Consider the following 20,399-nt stretch of genomic DNA (forward strand, 5'->3'; position numbering starts at 1 on the left):
CAAATACCAGTGGGTTAAAGGTGCATTTCCCCTTTTGTTTTCAGAGATACTGAAGAGGCTTGCCCTACCCCAAAGCCCTTTGTAATGCTCTCGGCATGGTGTCACAGAAAAGACCTACATACATTTCAAGCTCCTAATGACACAAGTTCTGGGGTTTAAGTTCTCTCCTTTCTCCTTTAACCTCTGCAACTTTAGCCCTCTATATCCAAGGGTGGAAAAATGAAATATGCAACCCCAGAATTCTGGTAGTAAGAACATACGAAGGGCGTGGTTACATATGCAATGGCCAGTAAGGTATCAAGTAGGAATTTGCAGGAGAAGTGCCTTGCACACCTCTTGGCTCTTTAGTGATGGATGGTTTCCTCAGTCAGGGTTAGGGAAGCCAAGACAACCTAAGGGTGACTCTGGAGGAGGCCATTATGCTTGGCAATGTAAGAGTAAGGATGTTTCCTCTCTAGGGCGTCACTCTCCTGTGTCATGGAGTGGGCTTTTTGTGACTGCTTTTCCTAGAACTCTGTGGTCACCGTTGTCATCCACCTTGCCTATAGAATCTTGTCTATCAAGTTCAAGTAGCGATAAGAATTGTAACCTGGTTTCATCTACTGATTCTATGAGTAGCAACGCACTGGACCCTCAAAACTTCTGTCCTTGGGCTCTTCGGATCTGACCCTTCTGTCCCAGATTTTTCCTTTTCCTTTTTCTTTACCGGTGGCATCAACCTACAGTCCGTGGGCCATGTGCTTCCCAGGATAGCTACAAGGACAACACAGTACATCTTTCAGACACAGTGTCATATCCACAAGGTTTGATATCCATGTTAGACCACTCAGGCCTCCAGATGTTTGCTTACCCAGCCAGTCCTCCGAAGATGTCCTTGACATAGGAGTAATCACCTCCAGATTTAGGGATGGTGACACCTAGTTCAGCATAGCAGAGAGCTCCCACAGCCGTGATGACACCCGTCACGATCCAGACAATGAGAGCAAGGCCCACCGAGCCAGCGTTCTCCAGCACACCCTTTGGTGAGACGAAGATTCCGGAGCCAATGATGTTCCCTGCATGAGGCACAAGGACACAGTGAGGTCAGGACAGCTGGCATTTATATTTTATCTCTGGTCTGGTTCCTAAAAGCCTTTGAGATGGCGGGTGTGTCCAGCCATGATTCTCACTAGGGTTTTTTCTCTGATCTGGTTCTAAAATGACTCCATGATCTCTAGGCAGGTGTGTCCAGTAATAACTCTTCCCAGAGCAGGGTGAAGGGCCGAGAGCTGACAAGGAGTGTCCCAGTCTAGTTTACGCCTTAGAGAAGTTGTATAGGGTCAGATAGCATCAGCAGGGGAAAAGAAGTCTCAGAGAAGCAAATGAATTATGTGAGGCTAGGTAGTAGTGACCGTTGGAGCAAATACTGAATCTCAGGACACTCTGACTGGGTATGCACGTTCTAAGAAAACAGGCTCTTAGAATTGGTTAAAAAGATAGGACTGGAAATGTGCTCAAATTTCCAGACCCAACCTGTCAACTAGAACACTTCAAAAAGGAGCCAAAGGGCAAATTCTTGTGGACAGATTGTGGTCATACACCATGATGACTTAGGACTATGGGCTGGGTATGGTGTGACATATACTTGGAATCCCAACACATGGGAAGCTGAGGCAGGAGGATCAGGAACTCCAGGCTAACCTGGGCTATATGGTGAGTCCCTGACTTAAGAGAAAAGAAAACACTTATGAACGGAAACAACAGTCCTGGAAGCTGGTTTCTACGTGGACACAACAGCCCCACCCTTGTTGGAGAACATGAAACAGATCTATAAAACGGTCAGTTGTCTAGACATAGCTTACGAGAGTACATTACGTGCAAAGCCTCAGCGCTCTGTTCCCCAGGCCTCCCTCTCGGTGGTGTCATATGACCCTCAGAATCACCTTGTAGAATTCAGGGAGAAGAGAGAAGACTGGGATTCCTCTCTCCACTTTACTGACCAAGAGACTGGGGTTAAGTGGCTTTCTCTAAATTCCTCAGCTACTGATGGGTAAAATTGGATCTTGAAAGCTGTCTCCTGATGCTTAATCTGGCGTTCTTTCCACTAATCCATTTCTGCATGCTCAGGGGTTGGAGTTCTCTCAGAGAAAGGCCAACAGCCATCACAGAAAGGGGGCTCCTGGGTCATGTGCATTGGATGTAGCAGGAGGAGAGGAGGGACAGCCCCTGACACACATCTTCCTAATGGCTTCATTTTTTCTATACTGAGGGTGGAAAGGAGGTCCACAGGTGCTCTGAGGGCTGGCTCCTGCTCTTCCCAGCTCTCCACTCAGTGCCTGAGGGAAGAAGCAGAAACTAGCCAGATCTAGGTGAGAAGGCAAAAACCAGAGAGCTTGCCTCAGCCCACAGGCTTGACAACCTTCCAGGAACCCACCTTTCTTGAGTGGTGTGGAATTAGTGAGGTAAGAAGTGTTAAGTCTGGGCTGGAGAGTTAGGTCAATGCTAAGAGCATTTATTGCTCTTGCAGAAGACGGTGGTTCAATTGCTAGCACTTATGTGGAGCTTGCAAAGATCTGAAACTCCAGTCCCAGGGAATCTGAAGCCCTCTTCTCATCTTTGAGGGCACTAGGCACACACGTGATGCACATGTGCACATGCAGGTGAAACACTAATTCACACTAGATAACAAAATAGATATTAAAAAAAACACCTTTCCAAAGTATAAAGGTCTATGTTCTCCTTCCCAAATTCAGCCAGAACTCCATTTCAATCCAGTTCTAAAACATTCATTTCCAAGCCAAAATTCAACTGTTTGTTTTATTTTCAATTTTTTGAATTAAAAAAAATTAAAGGTGAGGTTGAACAATGTTTAGTTAACTACCCTAAAATTGATATACAGATCAGCAGACTAGGCTGTTCCTTGAACTTGCATCAGTCCAACCATCTCTGCTTTCTGAGTGCTTAGAGCCCAGGTTTGTAACACGATGCCTGGTCCCAAAGTCTAATTTGTAATCCAGGGCCAGGCATACAGTTATGAAGTAAAGGGGAAGAAAATAATTCACATTGTAACTCTCTATTCCTCTCACATGTAAAATTTGCCATTAGCTTTCAAACTAAAAAAATGCAATGTTGGGGTTGGGGATTTAGCTCAGCGGTAGAGCGTTTGCCTAGCGAGCACAAGGCACTGGGTTCAGTCCCCAGCTCCGAAAAAAAGAAAACAAAATGCAATGTGAAGTATTCAGGATGCTGAGAGGCAGAATGGATGCGCACACACACACACACACACACACACACACACACACACACACACACACACGTATACACACATACACACATGTATACACATACACACATGTATACACACATACACACATGTATACACAAAGGTATATACACACACACGTATACACACATGTATATATACACACATATATGTATACACACATGTATATGCACATAGGTATACACATATGTATATATGCATATACATATATGTATACACCCACATATATGTATACACACATGTGTGCGCACACTCGCACATGTACACACATTCTCCCCATTCTTCTTTCAAACACATTTTCCTTCAAAGATACATACAGAAATAAAATCAAGGAGAGAAATAGCTCCCCCACATCAAACTCAAATGTAAACATCAGGTGGAGAAGCAGATAAAAGGGCTCCGCTCTGGTGGGCATTTCTTTCTTTCTCTTCCTTCAGTATATGTGAAGTCCTTTCACAGGAGAAGACATCTTTGTCTGCATAAACCCTCTGTGATCTGCTCTTTTATGGAGACTAAAAGACTGTCACATGGTATCCTAGGCCCTAGGATGTGGTCACATGACCATTCAAGCTGGTCTGTGTGGCTCACAGTTACAATCCCAGCACTCAGTAGGCCAAGGCAGGAGAACTGTCTTGAGTCTGAGACTGGTTGAATCTGAGACTGGTTTTTGGTCTCAACCAGTGTTCAACTGTATTCCAAAACAAAACAAAACAAAACAACCACCGGTCGCTGGCTCAAACTGAATACGTTGCTGTTCCCTGGAAGACAGGAAGCTCTGGGAAATTCGAGCACTGAGTAAATTCCTTGCCTATCTGGGAATTATCAAAAGAGTGACTAAGAGGCTATCCAAGAAGAGAGTAATGGCACAGGGCCTATGAAACCAGCTCCAGGGTTAGAGAAAGTCAAAACCAGGACAAAAACAAGGGCTGACATTTGGTCTTAAGGTAGTGAAAATGGATGCGGAAAGGCGGTTTCAGTAGGAAGGTGGAATGCCCTGTTAGAAGCCCCGCCCCTCAGGGACGTAGAGTCAAAGTTCCTCTACGGGTTCTGGGCAAACAGACAGTGGTAAGGACCATGCTCTACATGAGTGCTTTGGCCACTTTTGGGACACTGTCAGAGTACACACATCATAGGGTTCCCTGGGGGATGAGGTATACAGTGCTAGCTGATCTTTGAGGGGGTCTGTGGCCCAATTATTCCTTGGAGGAAACAAGGGAGGAATCATTATCCCCATTTTACCGTTGAAGAAACCGAGACTCCCAAGGGTATCATAGCTGACTTAGCAGTATCTGGATTGGAGTCCTGCACCCCTGCTTCAAGACTGTTGTGCAAATAAAAGACTTTCCCTCCCTACGCGCTCCGTCCTTCCATAAGCTGGAGGGCACGCTCAACATCCTCTCCTTGGGGCAGTCCTATCTGCAGTGGTGATGTAAACACCGTGCTAAGTACCTTGATTCTCAGAACTGCTTTCTGAAAGATGCTAATAGTCTGGTCTGCCCTGGATGATCTTTCTTATTTACTTCTGTGAAAAACTGAGGCTCAGAGAGACAAAGAGCCTGGGTCAAAGTCCCATGCTGTGTAAGCAGCTCGGTCTGGTGGAGGGACCCAGTTATCAGACTCCAAGCCCTGGGTGTCCTCCAGACTCCACGAGCCTTCTCCTCTGGCAACAACACCGAACGTTGCTACTCCAGGGCCTTTAAACGTGTACATTGTCCGAAGGAAGCCATGAAACAGGAGAACTAGGAAGGAGCCTTTCAAACTTGATTGGGTCTTTCTTAATATAGAGGAAAGAAGTTGACATCTCTGGTGATATTTTCCCCCCTGGTTTTACTCTTAGACCCATTGTCTAGAGCAGTGGTTCTCAACCTTCCTAATGCTGCCACCCTTTAACACAGTTCCTGTAGTGGTGACTCTCCAACCATAAAATTATTTTTGTTGCTACTTCGTAACTATGATTTTGCTACTATTAGGAATCATAATGTAAACATCTGTATTTTCCAATGGCCACTGTGAAAGGGTCATTGGACCACTAGGGAGATCCCAACCCACAAGTTGAGAACCACTGCTCAGGAGGGTCATTTAAGAAGGTGGTGCATGCTGGGCCTAGTGGTGCACACCTTCAATCCTAGCACTGAGGAGGCAAGGGGAAGGTGGAACTCTGAGTTCAAGGCTAGCCTGGTCTATAAATTAGGGTCTAGGAACAGCCAGGGCTACCCAGAGAAACCCTGCAAACCCTGTGTCAAAGCCAAAACAAAAAAGTGTGTGAGGCACGCCTGCCTGCTGGTGCCAAGGTGCCTGGGATCAGGGTCTTCGCCCTGCTTCCACCCACACTGGCTAACATTGCAATCATCGTTGGATCTCTAGTGAAAGCTGGATTTAAGGATGCCTGGACAATGAGGCAAAGCTAAAACTTGTTCTGTCAGAGAAAAGCCATGTAAACCATTTCATTAAAAAAAGAGGCCAAGTTGTATCAGTGGGCAAGTCCTCATAGGCAAACAGCCAGAACGGAGAAAACGCTCATTTGCTGTACATAATCACTAACTTCCTCATCCACGTGACCCCTATTCCGGCATTACTCACACTCAGGCTTGCTCACACTCGAATGCTGTAGCCCTCAAAGAATTTCCTAAGGGGAGAAAAATCACAGATTTGTAATGCCCAGCAGACTTAGATCCAAAAGACCTTGGCTTTCCTTACTCATGCAAGACTTCTCGTCTAGTCACAGCTTCCTGCTGGGTATTAGAGGCTGAGGCCGATGCCCTGATGGGCAGAGAAGACTGAAGTGAATGTGATTTGTACTTCTCCAATGGGTGGGTAGGAGAACATCAACGCCTTCAGACCCGAGGAATGGTGTGGAAGCAGGAGCCTGGGGTCAGGCTTTGATCCTTACACCCAAACCCTGAGCACCCCAGGTACCTTCTTCTGTACACTTTCCCACCAGGACTGTACAAACAGCTTCTCTGGAGGTGGGAGGAGGCTAAGAGGCCGATACATCTCCTGTTTGGTTGCATATCCTGCAGATTAGAGATGCAGATGGTGCCACATGACTCCGACGTGCCGGATTCCTTACTACAATGAACACTAGACTCAGAGGAGCCAGGGTCCTCACCACTCATGAGCCACGAGACTCCAGTTTTTCTGAGACTCATTTCCTTCATGTTCACAATGGGAGCAATGGCTCTTACCCCACCTACTTTGCTGTGGGGATCAAGGCAGCTCACACCTATGTAAGATACTCTATAATGCATGAAATGCTAAAAAAATTTTAATTACTAGCTTTTGCAGCAGGAAAGTGCAGCCAGAGATGAATGCAGCAGACTGGCTTTGGAGGCTTGGCTACCAAACAGCACTGTACAGCCAAGACCGTGAGGCATCTTCTGATTCATTTGTCTGCTTGTCTAGTCTAGGTATACATTTTAGATGCTGCGGGGGGGGGGGCAGCAGCAGGTAATTGCATCTCGAGAAGTATTTATTGATCGCCCACTCTCCACATGCCTGCTTTGAAAGGTAATTGGGAAGTACTTGTTCATACATGGTCCTCTAGTGAAATAGATGGAGCGAATCACCACCCACCAGTCACTGAAAGACAAGCCTTGTGGCCTCAGGGGCTACAGAGCTGAGCCCTGACTGGCTCCTGACCCACACACTACTTCCAGTCCTCTACCTTCCTTGGTGGGTTTCAACCAGAGAACAACTTTGCTCCTACCTCCAGGGGACAACTGGTAATGCCTGGAAACGCTTCTAGTCTTCACACTGGAGTGAGGGTACCCCTGGGACTTAGGGGATCAAGGCCAAGGATACTGTCAAGGATCCAACAGTGACCAAACAAGCTCCCCTAACAAAGAAGGATCTGGCCCAAGAGCAATAACATCAAGGCTGAAAAACTCTCTTCTTCCTTGAAACTTCAAGGTCTGGCTAATCCCAAATGTCCCTTTCAGATCCAAAGCTGGGTTTTGTTTAACTTAGAGAAGCACAAGAATGTATTATCTATGGTAATAACTAATCTTTAAATTAAAAACTGAGAGTAAAAATATAACAAAACATTACTGCAAGGGTTTAAGTATTTGTTTGCCTTTTCCTCTGTGCATATCTATATAGTTGCGTGTTTTCTATGGCGACATTTGGAGATCAGAGGACAAATTTCAGAGGTTGGTTCTTTTCTTCCAATATGTGTTCTGGGAACTGAGCTCAGGTTGTCAGACTCAGGGGTCTGTGTCTTCACCCATTAGGGAATCTTGCTAGCCTTATCCTAACGATTTTTTTTTTTTTTTTTTTTTGGAGACAGAGTCTTATGTAACTAAGGCCTTGAACTCAATTTGTGGCCAAGGATGGCCTTAGGTTCTCACCTCCTGTCTCCACTTCTTCTTGTTTGTTTGCTTTGAGACAGGGTCCTCAGTATGTAGCCCTGGCTGTAGACCAAGCTGGCCTCAAACTCACAGAGATCCACCTGTCTCTGACTCCCAAGTGCTAGGATCGAATGTGTGTGCCACCATGCCTGGCCTGTCTCCACTTCTTTTTTTTTTTTTCCTTTTCTTTTTTTCGGAGCTGGGGACCGAACCCAGGGCCTTGTGCTTGCTAGGCAAGCGCTCTACCACTGAGCTAAATCCCCAACCCCTCTGTCTCCACTTCTTAACACACCTAGTATCACAGGAATGTGTGTCAGCAGGCCTGCTACTTTAACCACCACACATCAGTAGAAGCAAGTAATTTCTTCCCCGGGGGTGGAGGCCAAATCTAGGGCCTTATGCATGTTGGTTGGGCAAGGGCTCTACCACAGAGTTCTCAATTTCCAGTTGATTTTTTTTTTTTTTTGGACTGACTGTTATTAGTCAGCCTGCACACCAAGCTCATATGACATGCTAAAACTCTGGAAATATGAAAGTGAGATTCAACTTCTAGTCTCAGCACTGGGGAAGCAAAAGCAGGGATGGACCTCTATGAGTTTGAGGCTAGCTAGTCAACACAATGAGTTCCAGGCTAGCCATGACCACATAGTAAAACCCTGTCTCAAAACAAAAAGGATTGAAGGTAGACACTCAGGTGAAAGCAGGCAGAGCTGACCACATCAGTCTGGACAGACGTCATGTTACTGTGGTTATGATACTATGTAACGTGATATATTAGAATGTACGGCTCTCCAGGAAATGCTGAGGCAGGAGGAACTCAAGTTCCAGGCCACTTTTCATAGCGTAAAGAGAATGAGACTAAAAAAAGAAAAAAAAAAATCCAGAAGCGTGGGGCTGGCGAGATGACTCAGTGGTTACCAGCACCAGTTCTTGCAAAGGACCCAGGTCCCAAAGTCTCAGCACCACGTAAGCAACAGACACATAAAGCTTTCAAAAATTGCTTTCAAAAAGAAAAGGGAAGAAGAAGCAAATCAAAAGAGAAGCTTCATGAAGAAAAAGAAGCCGACACCCATGCCTCTGTGGGAGTCATTCCAATCCAGGAAGAGAACAGAAAGGCAACAGGCTGGTTGCTAAGCAGCTCAGGCCTTAGTGGAACAGGTCAGCACTTCTTGTCACTGTACTAGTGAAACCTACATCTCTGAACCAGCGTCAGTGAATGGGGCATGGGCTTGGGAGTGAGAGCTAAAGCGAGGTGGCAGAAGATGAGCCCAAAGGGAGAGGAAAACCTTCCGCTGAGGGGACCAGAGAGCATTGGTATGTAAAGCGCTCTCCAAGGGTTCTCTACAATGCCAGCCTTAGACCAGGAATATACCAGGCCTTGTTTCGTGGCCCCACCACCTAGGCATGAAAAAAGATTATGCATGAGGGGTGGAAGGGATGGCTTGGTGAGTAAAACACTTGCCACAAAATCATGAAGACCTGGGTTCGAATCCACTGAACCTCTGTAATGCCACATATCTGCAGAAATCTGGGTGCTTTTGCCTGAGCAGGAAGGTGAAAGAGAGAAGAAAGTCCCCAGAAGTCTGAAGGGCCAGCCAGCCTAGTAAACGCAGTGGTAAACAACAGAGAGATGGTCTCATGGAAGATAAAAAGCAAGGATTGATGTCCTCTGACCGCCACACTAGTACACATGCCCACGGTCACATTCACGGATGCGTATCATGTCCACATGGAATCACACACGCACAAAACACACACACACACACACGCACGCACGCACGCACGCACGCACGCAATCATGTATGAGAGCATTTTGCAAACTCAAGACTATAAACCGGCCCTTTCCTGCCGTATCTCTAAAATGCTTTGATCTCTACAAGTCTTTTATTCCCAGGGCGTTTGAGACAGGATCTTGCTAAGTATAATCCAGGCTGGCCTCACACTTGTGGCGATCTTGCTGCCCAGCCTCCCAAGTGCTGGGATTACAAGCATGTTTTGCCACACCCGCTCCTAAATGCCTACTTAAAGCAGTCCGAGGTTCCTGTGTTACTTCTTGCTAACCGTACCCCTGGAGCTGCACTCTAATGGAGCAGGTGAAGTGTTTATGCCTTCCATCCACGTGCAAGCAAGTGTCCTTTGAGACACACGGATGAGAAACGCTCGTGAGAACTGCAGCAGTGGCTTGACTAATGCGCGGCTCAGCCTGGGCTCCGGTACATCTTCAGGCGCACCGTGAAACCTTTTCCCCAGCAGTGACGTCACTGCTGATGCCGAGGATATTTAAAGCAAGCCAATGGCAGAACCCGCGAGCGTGACAAAGGATGAGGGATGAGATGATCGATAAAGCTTTTCAGCTTGAACTTCATTCATTCTATAAATAGCACGGCTCAGAATAGACTTGTGGGATTATTTTGCTTCTTAGAAATGAAATTCGCCCGTGCTCAGCACAAGGCCTAATATGTTCAATCCCCGTTAAAACACGGAGCAGCCCCCGTCCATGTCTAATAACCCTACTCTACGGCCTCCGTGTTGCCATTCCCAGGTGTCAGGGGAGATGGGGTGAGATCCCAGTTGGCATGTTCTGGGAGGCCAGTAGGGTCTGTCTCTTCTTGGTCCATATGCTCAGCAGGGAATTAAAAATTAGGGAAGGGAGACAGTGGATACAGCTCACAGGGAGAGCGTTGCCTAAGGCAGAGCAGGTCCTGGGTTCAAGCCCTGGAATTGGGGGTGGGGATTCAGAGGAGAGCAGTTTCTGAGACCCCCCCATCCCCCGACCTCCCATCTCCCGCCCGGAGCTCCCGAATGGTCCTTGTTTTCTGTAGATCAGAATCTCTTCCTGGAACAGCTTGCTCCTGGCTGCATTTTGAGATCTTGCCCGTCATCCCTCAGTAACAACAAGAAAACATGAAAAACAACAACAGAAATTCCTGAAGGTTTTTTTTTTCTTTTTTTTTTTTCTTTTTTTTTTTTTGGTTGAGTTGGGAGCAGACTCCTGGCTTAGCTCTCTCTCTCCCTCGGTAGCCTGGCAACTGGAGGGGCCCAATCCTAAACCCCACACCTCTACTCCACTTCAATAAACTGCGTAACTTAACTCTGAGCAGGTCTGCGTGTGGTGCACCTCTCTGAAGCGGCCATTTGCTTTGCTCACAGCAGGGGTTTGCGTGTTTGTTTTTTGTTTTTGTTTTATTCTGTTCTGTTTTGTTTCTGCTATGTCACTAATGCTGAAATGAAACGGGCTCTGGGGTCTGTTTCTTAGATTTTTCTTTTTTTTAAATAGACACAGGGTCTTGCTAAATAGTCCTGACAGCTCTGAAATTTACTCTAGCTGTGAACCAGGCTGGCTTTGGAGTGCAGCAATCCTCCTGCTTCCACCTCCCAAGAGCTGGCATTGCAAGTGTGTGCCATCAATCTGACTTAGGTACTTCTTAAAGTTTCTGCTGGGAACTGATTTTTTTTCCCCCTAGACTAGGTATTTCCTGCTGGTCACTCATTCTACATAGCTTTGCCCTTTGAGAGAACACATTTGAGTCATATAGTTGCAAGTTCAAACAAATTGCCCTTGAAATCTCTGGTTCCTGGAGGCAGGAAGCTTTCGACAGGATGCCTGGTCCAGCCACCTTGTACTCCACGCTGGGGAGCTTGTGTGCAGTGCTCAAGGACTCAGGTGGGAAGGGATCTCTGCTGTCCGCTGGTCATTTACCTACTTGAAACTTTTACTTCTCCACTGGTACTGGTTGTGCAGACTGCATGAAGTTCCTACCAGGCACTCTGTACACGAGAAGCAGTAAGCACGCACCGAATGATACAGATCCTTATTATTTCATTGCTGGCTATACCTTTCCCCCTCACTAAGATGTGTTTGTTTTGAAATGGTTTTAATCTTCTGGCTTCTGTCCCAGATTCCCTTGGAAAACAATGGGAGTTTCAATATATTTTCATCCTGAATGAACCAGCTCCTAATATTCCCATGGCTTTTTTAAAAGTGGAACACGAACTCGAGAACAAATTTTCAGACTCGCTCGCTCTGGGCAACATTCAACAAATGGTTCTGGGATCAGACAATCCGTGCGTGATATTAGAGGCTAAAACGTAAAATCTTCTAAAGACGTGTAGTTCAAAATGGTCTGAAATCTTTGGACCTGAAATTGTGCTGGACACACACATACCAGGCCAGTGCACCCCTCCCCCCAGTCAGCAAGTATGCGTGTGCATGTACACGTGTACACACACACACACACACACACACACACTCACACACACACACTCACAAACATGCTCACACCTGTCCAGTTTCATGGATGTGGTTTAGACAGGCCTTAAATTTGGGATCCTCTTGGTCTGCCCTTCCAAGAACTGAGATCACAGGTGTGAGTGATCTCAGTTGGCAAAGGCTTGCAAAGTTACACACTCACGGTGTCTCCAGATCCCATTCCTAGTGGCACCCTCCTCCAGGACCCACTCCATTACCACTTGACAGGAAGGGACCAGCTCTCCTGGCCTCTCTCTATATTGCTATTAGAAATGGCTCTGGTCTTAGTTCATTCAGTTACCAGCTATATGGGCCTCAGTAAATCAGCCACTAGCTCCATGACTTGATTTTTCCCATACTTAAAATAGCTATATTATAGCTACGTCCATAAGATTGCTGACAGGTTAAATAAGATAATACCACCAGAGGCCTTACAGTATAGGAACTGGCATTCAGTAAGGGCTCAAGCAATACCGTTTTGTTCTAGCTGGATGTGGTGGCATATAACGTTCACCCCAGCCTTTCGCGGGCTGAGAAAGGAAATGGAACTCTAAGGCCAGGCTGCACTACATAACAAGATCCTGTCCCCCAAAACAAGAAAACAAACCTAGATGTGTGCTTTGCAACTGCAGTCCCAGCACTTGGAGGCTGAAAAAGGAGGGCTGCCACTAGTTTGAGGCCAGCCTGGGCTACACAGTTGGGTGGCCCAGAACTGCCTGTGATTCCAGCTCTGGGGGGAGGGGGGTGTCTGATGCCCTCTTCTGGTTCAGCAGGCATTGGTCCTCACATGCTCATGCCCACACACAGACATACATAATAAAAACATATTTAAAAAAAACAACCAACCAGTCAATACAAAACGACCTTCCCACAACCACCAAACACAAGCAAGCAGCTGGTTATGGTGGCGTGCCTATAAGCCCAGAGCGTGGGAGGCTATGGAGGAAGGATTGTTTGAGTTTGATCAGCCTGGGCTGTATGGCAAATTTAAAGACAGTCTCGGCTACATCATAAGAACCTGTGGCTAAAGAAAAGAAGAAAAACCTGGTTTTTTAAAAAAGAAAAAGAGTCTGTTGAGCCAGTGATGCAGACTGAATCCAGTGTTGCTGAGCTGCGAATCTCCCTAAGGAACACACTGCGCACTGAAAACATCACAAATGCACTTTCCTTGAGGTTCTGTTGCTGGCCTCTTTGATTCTAAGCCTAACTTCCGGTGTTTCCAGCTAAGTGCCTGAATACTGGTATAAAGCTGCTTAGACATACAGAAACTCTGTAGACCTGTCTCTCACAGGGCTAGAACGGTCTGGTTTACCAAGGGGTTAATGAGAACAAGGCCTGTATTACCCCCTCAGACCGAGTGCCCTCAGTGTTACTGTGACACACCGGTGCCACACTCACACACACACACACACACACACACACACACACACACACACACACCCGTCCATCCAACCTCAGCTGCCACCCAGCTCCCCTCACACTAGAACCTTCCTCATTAGAAACACACAGGAATGATTGCTTCATCTGGAAAAATAAGGACTACTGCTGAGATTTTCAAGGAAATGCCCATTTACTATGTAACACATAGAAATAGGGACGGTGAGGTGTATCTGTTGGGGTCTGGTGTTTGTCATCAAACCTGATGACCTGAGTTCCATCTCTAGGACTCAGAGTGGAATGAGAGAACTGACTTCCCCAAGTTGTTCCCAACCTGCACATGAGTAGTAGACACACACACACACACACACACACACACACACACACACACACACAGAGAGAGAGAGAGAGAGAGAGAGAGAGAGAGAGAGAGAGAGACATGTAGATACATAGAGTAGATAATAGTGCTAAAGATTTAGCTCCTAAATTTTTTGTTGTCCGACCTTTGGCAAATTGCTTATTCCTCAGAACTTCCATTTCCTTATCTGTAGGGAAAAAGATAATATGCGCTAGGCACATGGAGATTACTGTGAGGGACAAAGAGATAATGAGTGCCGGGCACAGAACATTTGTTTTAATAATGGCAGCTATCAATGGGAACTTTGGTATCATCGGCGGCGAATGACATTCTCTGTTCTCACACCTTTTGGGGTTTAGGGAGAGTTTACATTCACAGTTCATCTGCCTCCCAGAGTGCTCCTTGACCAGCTGTATACCTGAGGGCAACAGTCTGGCAGCTCGGGCCAGGGCACTGTTAAAACGAGGAGGGGGTGTGTGTGGCTCAAGTTAGGTGCCTTGCCATTACTGAGCCTCTAGGACCATCACCACTACCAACAAAAGAAAATTTGAAAAAAAAAAAAAAATAAGAATTATCCAGGCTGTTGCAATGAACCATAGCGTAACAATTTCCCGAGCTAGGCTCCCAACAGTCCTTTAATAAGTACGTATTCCTCGCTCTTTTGAGACAGACTCTCGACGTGTAGCTAGACCAGCCTTAAACTTAAGATGCTTTTGCCTTAACCTCTGGAGAGCTGAGTCTGCTGTCACCTGCTACCGGGTCTGGTTTAGAGAAGTGATTTGGGTTGGGGAAACTCCATAGTGAAGCCAGGGCCCTGTGTACACTGGGCAAATGCTCTACCACTGAGGCAGCCCTGGTGTTTCCTTTCCTTTACCTGAGTCAATTGTCAACAACCACAGGAGTGACGGTTCCATTCTAGTCACCCTGCTGTCCTGAGGACTCAGAGATGTGTAGGACGAGTTTGTCCTCTCCTCTGCTCTCTGGCCCTCACTTTGTAGCTGTGTCTCAAACTCTCAATGATTCTACCTCAGCATCCCGAGTACTGGGATCACAGGCTAAGCCGTTACATAAAATCTGTCTCCCTCCCTTTCTTCTGACCTTCTTCCAACTGACTCCAGAGTCTGGGGACACGCTAAGCATATGGTCTGCCACCAAGCTGCACCTCCAAGTCAAAACTGTTGCTCAGGGAAACAACAAGTGTGTCAAAATTCTTAAGAATTATCAAAATCTGTAAGAATTATCTTCAGTACTCATCTTCCCCCACATCCTCCAAAGGGCCTCTCCTGCCTCCCACTGTTCTTTTATCTTTATCCCAGCTGCTGCCAAACAAACCACTTTGTTAATAGTTAGTGGTCCCTGTTTAATGCACGTGCGTCCCGATCGATCGGGCCATAGATAACTTTAGAGCGTGAGTTCACTGGCCCAGCTTACATTCCCGTAATAGTTGCCATCCGTTTGTTACTTCTAAGCATCTAGGACAGTGTGGATAAACTTTTATGAGCTTATATGAAACATTTTAACTTATTCCTTTAAACCAGCAGAGAATGAAACACATAGAACCGGGGCAAATGTTACTTTCCCATACAGAATCTGATTCACTGGATCATTTCTAAAGAACGAGACTTATTTCATGTGGATGACTGCATGAATAATGTATGTCCACTACACGAATGCCTCGTACCCTTGGGTGCGGAAGAGGATGGTGAATCCCTTGGAACTGGGCTCAGAGGTGGTTGTGAGATGCCCATTGTGGGTGCGGGGGTGGGGTGGGGAACTTGAGTCCTCTGCAAGGGTAGTATGGACTTAAAGTCTTTTTAGGTTTATTTATGTTTTATTTTTAGGTTTATTTATTAGGTTTATTTATTTTTATGTGTATAAGCTTTGCCTATATTCGTGATGTCTATGGTGTGTGTGTGTGTGTGTGTGTGTGTGTGTGTGTGTGTGTGTGTGTGTCAGAAACAGGTGTCAGATGTCCAGGAGCTAGAGTTATAGACAGTTGTAAGCCACCAGTGGGTGCTGGGAACCAAACCTGGGTTCTCTGGAAGAAGAACAAGTGTTCTTAACTACTGAACCATCTCCCAAGCCCTTCCTGTGTCTTTTCAAATTGCTTTTCTTACCTTTATTCTACAGTGTTAATACAGAGCCCCAGATCACTGGACTCCACAGAGAATAGAAAGGACAATCTCTGATCCTTGCCCTTCCTTGGTCTTGAAAAAAATGGAGCTGTCATCATCCACTTAGAAACCCCCCAGAAGAGGGCGGGGCACCGTCTCTTCACATTGGCTTCTCAATGGTCATGCAGGAGGGAGGGTAGATTTTCTCCATGTCATTCTTTTTTTTTTTTTGGTTCTTTTTTTCGGAGCTGGGGACCGAACCCAGGGCCTTGCACTTCCTAGGTAAGCGCTCTACCACTGAGCTAAATCCCCAGCCCTCTCCATGTCATTCTTAAGAAGGAAGGTCTTTCTCAGCTCAGCTGAAGTGAATGTAACATGATTCTAACACTCTGGAAAAATATCCTGATTTCCCTAAAATCACCCAGAGTATCCAGCCAGAACTGTGATGTCACCACGAGGAGTTCTTTCTCTCTCTCGTCACCCATGAGGCTGTGGACAGATCAGTAGTGGCATCGACCCTGGACCTGTACTTATTATACCTGATCATCCCCATGTCTTCATAGACTTGAAATAAATATATTTTTAAAGAACCAAAGCCTTAGTATATAGGAGAATATCGGGGTTGGGGATTTAGCTCAGTGGTAGAGTGCTTGCCTAGCAAGCGCAAGACCCTGCGTTCAGTCCCCAGCTCCGAAAAAAAAAACACAAACAAACAAACAAACAAAAAAAAAACAAACAGGAGAATATCTTCTATCCATGAAAATCTACATATATTGTGGGCTGCGTGGGCATCCATGGGAAAAAAAGGTTTGAGTGTGTGTATGTTAGTGTGTATGTGCATGCATGTATGAGTATAAATGTGTGAGTGTGTATGTAGGTATATATGTATGTATGAGTATGTGTGTGTGAGTGTGTGTGTATGTTTGAGTGTGTATGTGTGAGTATGTGTGTATGTGTATATATAAGTATGTGTGTGTATGTTTGAGTGTGTATGTGTGAGTATGTGTGTATGTGTATATATAAGTATGTGTGTTATGTGTGAGGGTGTATGTATGTATGTGTGTATGAGTGTGTATCAGTATGTGTGTATGTTAGTGTGTATGTGTATGAATGTATGAGTATATACGTGTGAGTGTGTATGTATGTATGTAGAGCATGTGTGTGAGTATGTGTGTGTATGTATGAGTATGTGCGTCTGTGTATATATAGGTATTTGTGTTATGTGTGTGTATATGTGTATTTTTTTTGGTGTGTGTGTGTATGTATGTATGTAGAGCATGTGTGTGAGTATGTGTGTGTATGTATGAGTATGTGCGTCTGTGTATATATAGGTATTTGTGTTATGTGTGTGTATATGTGTATTTTTTTTGGTGTGTGTGTGTATGTATGTAGAGCATGTGTGTGAGTATGTGTGTGTATGTATGAGTATGTGCGTCTGTGTATATATAGGTATTTGTGTTATGTGTGTGTATATGTGTATTTTTTTTGGTGTGTGTGTGTATGTATGTATGTAGAGCATGTGTGTGAGTATGTGTGTGTATGTATGAGTATGTGCGTCTGTGTATATATAGGTATTTGTGTTATGTGTGTGTATATGTGTATTTTTTTGGTGTGTGTGTGTATGTATGTATGTAGAGCATGTGTGTGAGTATGTGTGTGTATGTATGCATATATGTGTATGAGTCAGATACTTCCCCAAGGTGGGGTGGGGGATACAAAGCCTATCCATCAAATTAATGAAAGACATAACAGACTCTGGCCTATTTATAGATCTTAAATTGGCATGTGTTCTACAGGTTGCGTTGAATTAAAAAATATAGTAAGACCAGATAATGTGAGCTTCAGATCGTGACTCCTGTTTTGAGGATTTGTTCCCTCACAACATTGTCTCTTTATAACTGTAAATATTTGGAGTATATAGATAACCTTCCATTCTGGAAGGGGATTGGAAAGAACATGGCCACTGAAGTCAGGGTGCAGAGGTGGAGAGGATTATCTGAGCACTGTGCTGATTTTATTTGACTTCAAGGATGTTCTCCAGTGTCACTCTGGCTCTGGTGCCAAACGTCCCTGAGCTGTTCACAGAACACTGTTACATCGACAGAAACTAGTTTATGGGCAGCAAGAAACAGTACACCTTCGCTAAGGAACTCCAGAGGAGAGAGAGCACATAGGGACTCATCTGAGAGTCTTGTGGTGCTTTCCCTGGGAAGAAGCCCTCAGCGGAAGGCAGCAGACCAAAGCCCCCTTTTTGAGGGAAGGTAGTGAGGAGCCACTGCCCAGCGCCCACCTGCAGGGCTTCTTTACAAAGACAAGAGTGTCCTCTGTAGACGAGAGAGTTGTCTCTGGAAGCCTGAGCCCTACACAAGTGCTCTTGGGAAGCAAGACCTATACTGGCACTCTCTGGATCACCCAGCTCCTCTCCTAGAGAGCTTCCAGGACAGAGCACACATTTCACCCATGAATTCCTCCTGTACTCCACAATCCACTCACTCTGGGTTCCCTCTACAAACCTCACAGGGTCTTCTGTGTGTGTTAAAACACACCCCCACACACAGGCAACCAGAGAAACTGAAAACTCCGTGTAGAGAACATAGTCGAGTCAGCTGGTTCTCCCTTCCATATTTTCCTCATCCCAGACAGTAAGAACAGCCTGGCTGTCACATCTATTTCACAAATGCTACATAGGATGGACCAGCCTATAAAGAACCATCATTACGAAGTGTTTTTACTACTGCTGTTTTGCTCTTTGTGGTATTACCACAATGCTTCATAACATAAGGCAACAAAATATGCTTCAAAAGCAGGTTCGCAGCCTGCAGAGGGTGGCTGCATAGAAGCTAGTTAAAAATCCATGTGTCAGCCTGAATTAGGATCTCCCGGATCAGAACTGCATAGTGACAACCCGGAAAGAATTTGTTACACTTCTAATAAATTCCCAGGGAATACTTGGTACGCAGAGCCAGCATGGTTCCTGACTCCTGTTTGTTCTATTCTAAGGAGAGAGCGGCTCAGCCTGGCTTGGTTGAAGCGATGTCTGACAGACATCACTTCCAGAGCTCTGACTTGGCCGGTGCAGGTGGACAACACAAGTCAGAGACAAAGCAAAGCTGCTTTAGGGGCTTTGGTGGGGTTAAAGTCCCGCGGAGGACCCCTGGGGAGGGGGTGGTGTGGTGCCGGGGGCCCGCAAAGGACCTGGACTCACCTACAATGATACCACAGGCGCTGACCAATCCGATCTCTTTCTTCAGGGCTACTCCGCCCCCTCCCGAGCTAGCCTCGGCCTCAGGGCTGGTGTCAGATCCGCGGTCCGGGTGGTTCTTCGCGGTGTTGTTTCGCTGTCGGGTTCCCTTTTCCATCTTTCTCCGTAGGGTTCCGACCACCAAAAGCTAAAAAGAGCAGTCTCTTTCTAAACGCTCGTGCGTATAAATGCAGAGATACGCGGAAAAACAAGTTTCCAATTAGAACGCCCTTTTCAGAAACGGAGAGCGAGCGCTCCTAGGCTCTAAAAGTGACAGCAAACGAGAGTCACACGTGTCACTGCTAACAAACAAGGGCCGTGCTTTTTAAATGGAAGGCAAAGAACATATATATCTAAATACAAAAATAGAACTGTACCAGCGACTCCAGCTGGAATTCTCCGGAAAGCGTTTATCTTCAGAAGCCCAGGATGGCTCTGCTCGGTGTACCGGGCGGTGGCTTGCTCTGGTCAGAATTTCCCTGCAGCCCTCCTAACGAAACAGATCGCCTCCACCTTCCCTTAAGTCTCTTTTACCACGAGGGTAAAAGTAGTTCTCGTTAGCCGAGAGGGCGGAGGAGGAGCGGTGCTCAGGTACTTTCTTCTCGCTCGCCGGCTCGCGATCAGGTTTCCACCTGCTGCGGTCGCCCCTTCTCGCCCTTGTCCGCTCCGAGCTCCGTGCTCACGCCGCAGATCGTTCCATCTGTGAGGGCAGGGTGGCTGCTGCGCTCGCGAATGTGCTTCCCTTTCGGCTGCGGCGTTTATTTGCGGACCGAGGCTCCGCCCCCACCTCCTCCGTTCCTCGCCATCCTCAGCCGCATCTCCTCCCTCCCCTTCTATTTAATTATTAGTACCCTCTACCCCCAAAGATCACGGAGAAAAGGCCTTAAAACATTTCTTTCTTTCTTTCTTGTTTTCTTAGTGGAAACAAGGGAAGGGTCGGCCGCAGGGGGAAGACACAAGCCAAGGCTGCATCTCAGGTCGCACAGCATTTGTGTGCTCTGTAAGGGCACACAGTTCTGCAGGCTTTTGATGCCTTCAGAAATACACTGACCAGTGTACTAAAATGTTTAGGTGTGGATCATTTGAGGACAAGGTCGAGAAAGCTGCCGGGATATCGTCATCAAGCTGTTTCCTGAAGTAGGAGAAGGTTTTGGTAGGGGACAATGTGGAAGGACTTTTTAGTTAGGCTGAAGAGTTTCTCTTAGGGACTGACAAGAAAGTTAAATAAAATTATTAAGAATATGGGGTAGTTGCAACATTCGTCTGAAGCAGAGTAAGGAGGATTCTGACCTGACCCATGACCCCTAATATTTTATCACAAAATCTTTGAACTTCGGGACTGTGAGCCCTTCACTGATCAGGAAGCAGATTTGTTGATGCTAAGAATGGTAACTGTTAAGTTTATTGGCATTGCACGCCCACTTCCCTGAAGAACTTGATTCAAGACTGTTG

The 20,399-nt window shown here is 46.1% G+C and overlaps 1 protein-coding gene and 1 long non-coding RNA gene across 2 annotated transcripts in view; one reads left to right on the top strand and one right to left on the bottom strand.

Moving 5' to 3' along the window:
• The window catches only part of Slc7a8 (solute carrier family 7 member 8), a 60,218-nt gene extending 40,553 nt beyond the window's left edge, over nt 1–19,665 (bottom strand). Inside the window, 2 exon segments of the mRNA NM_053442.1 lie at nt 851–1,055; nt 18,912–19,665. Of these exon segments, the coding sequence (NP_445894.1) occupies nt 851–1,055; nt 18,912–19,065 (359 nt within the window). The 5' untranslated portion in view covers nt 19,066–19,665.
• Nucleotides 16,673–19,188, top strand: LOC148000948 (uncharacterized). The gene is made up of 2 exons (XR_015638789.1): nt 16,673–16,915; nt 17,278–19,188. It is a non-coding gene; the product is annotated as an uncharacterized LOC148000948 (long non-coding RNA).
• Nucleotides 19,666–20,399: the final 734 nt, after the last annotated feature.

Source organism: Rattus norvegicus, chromosome 15 (genome assembly GCF_021556685.1).
Source record: "Rattus norvegicus strain SHRSP/BbbUtx chromosome 15, alternate assembly SHRSP_T2T, whole genome shotgun sequence".
Lineage (NCBI taxonomy): Eukaryota > Metazoa > Chordata > Mammalia > Rodentia > Muridae > Rattus > Rattus norvegicus.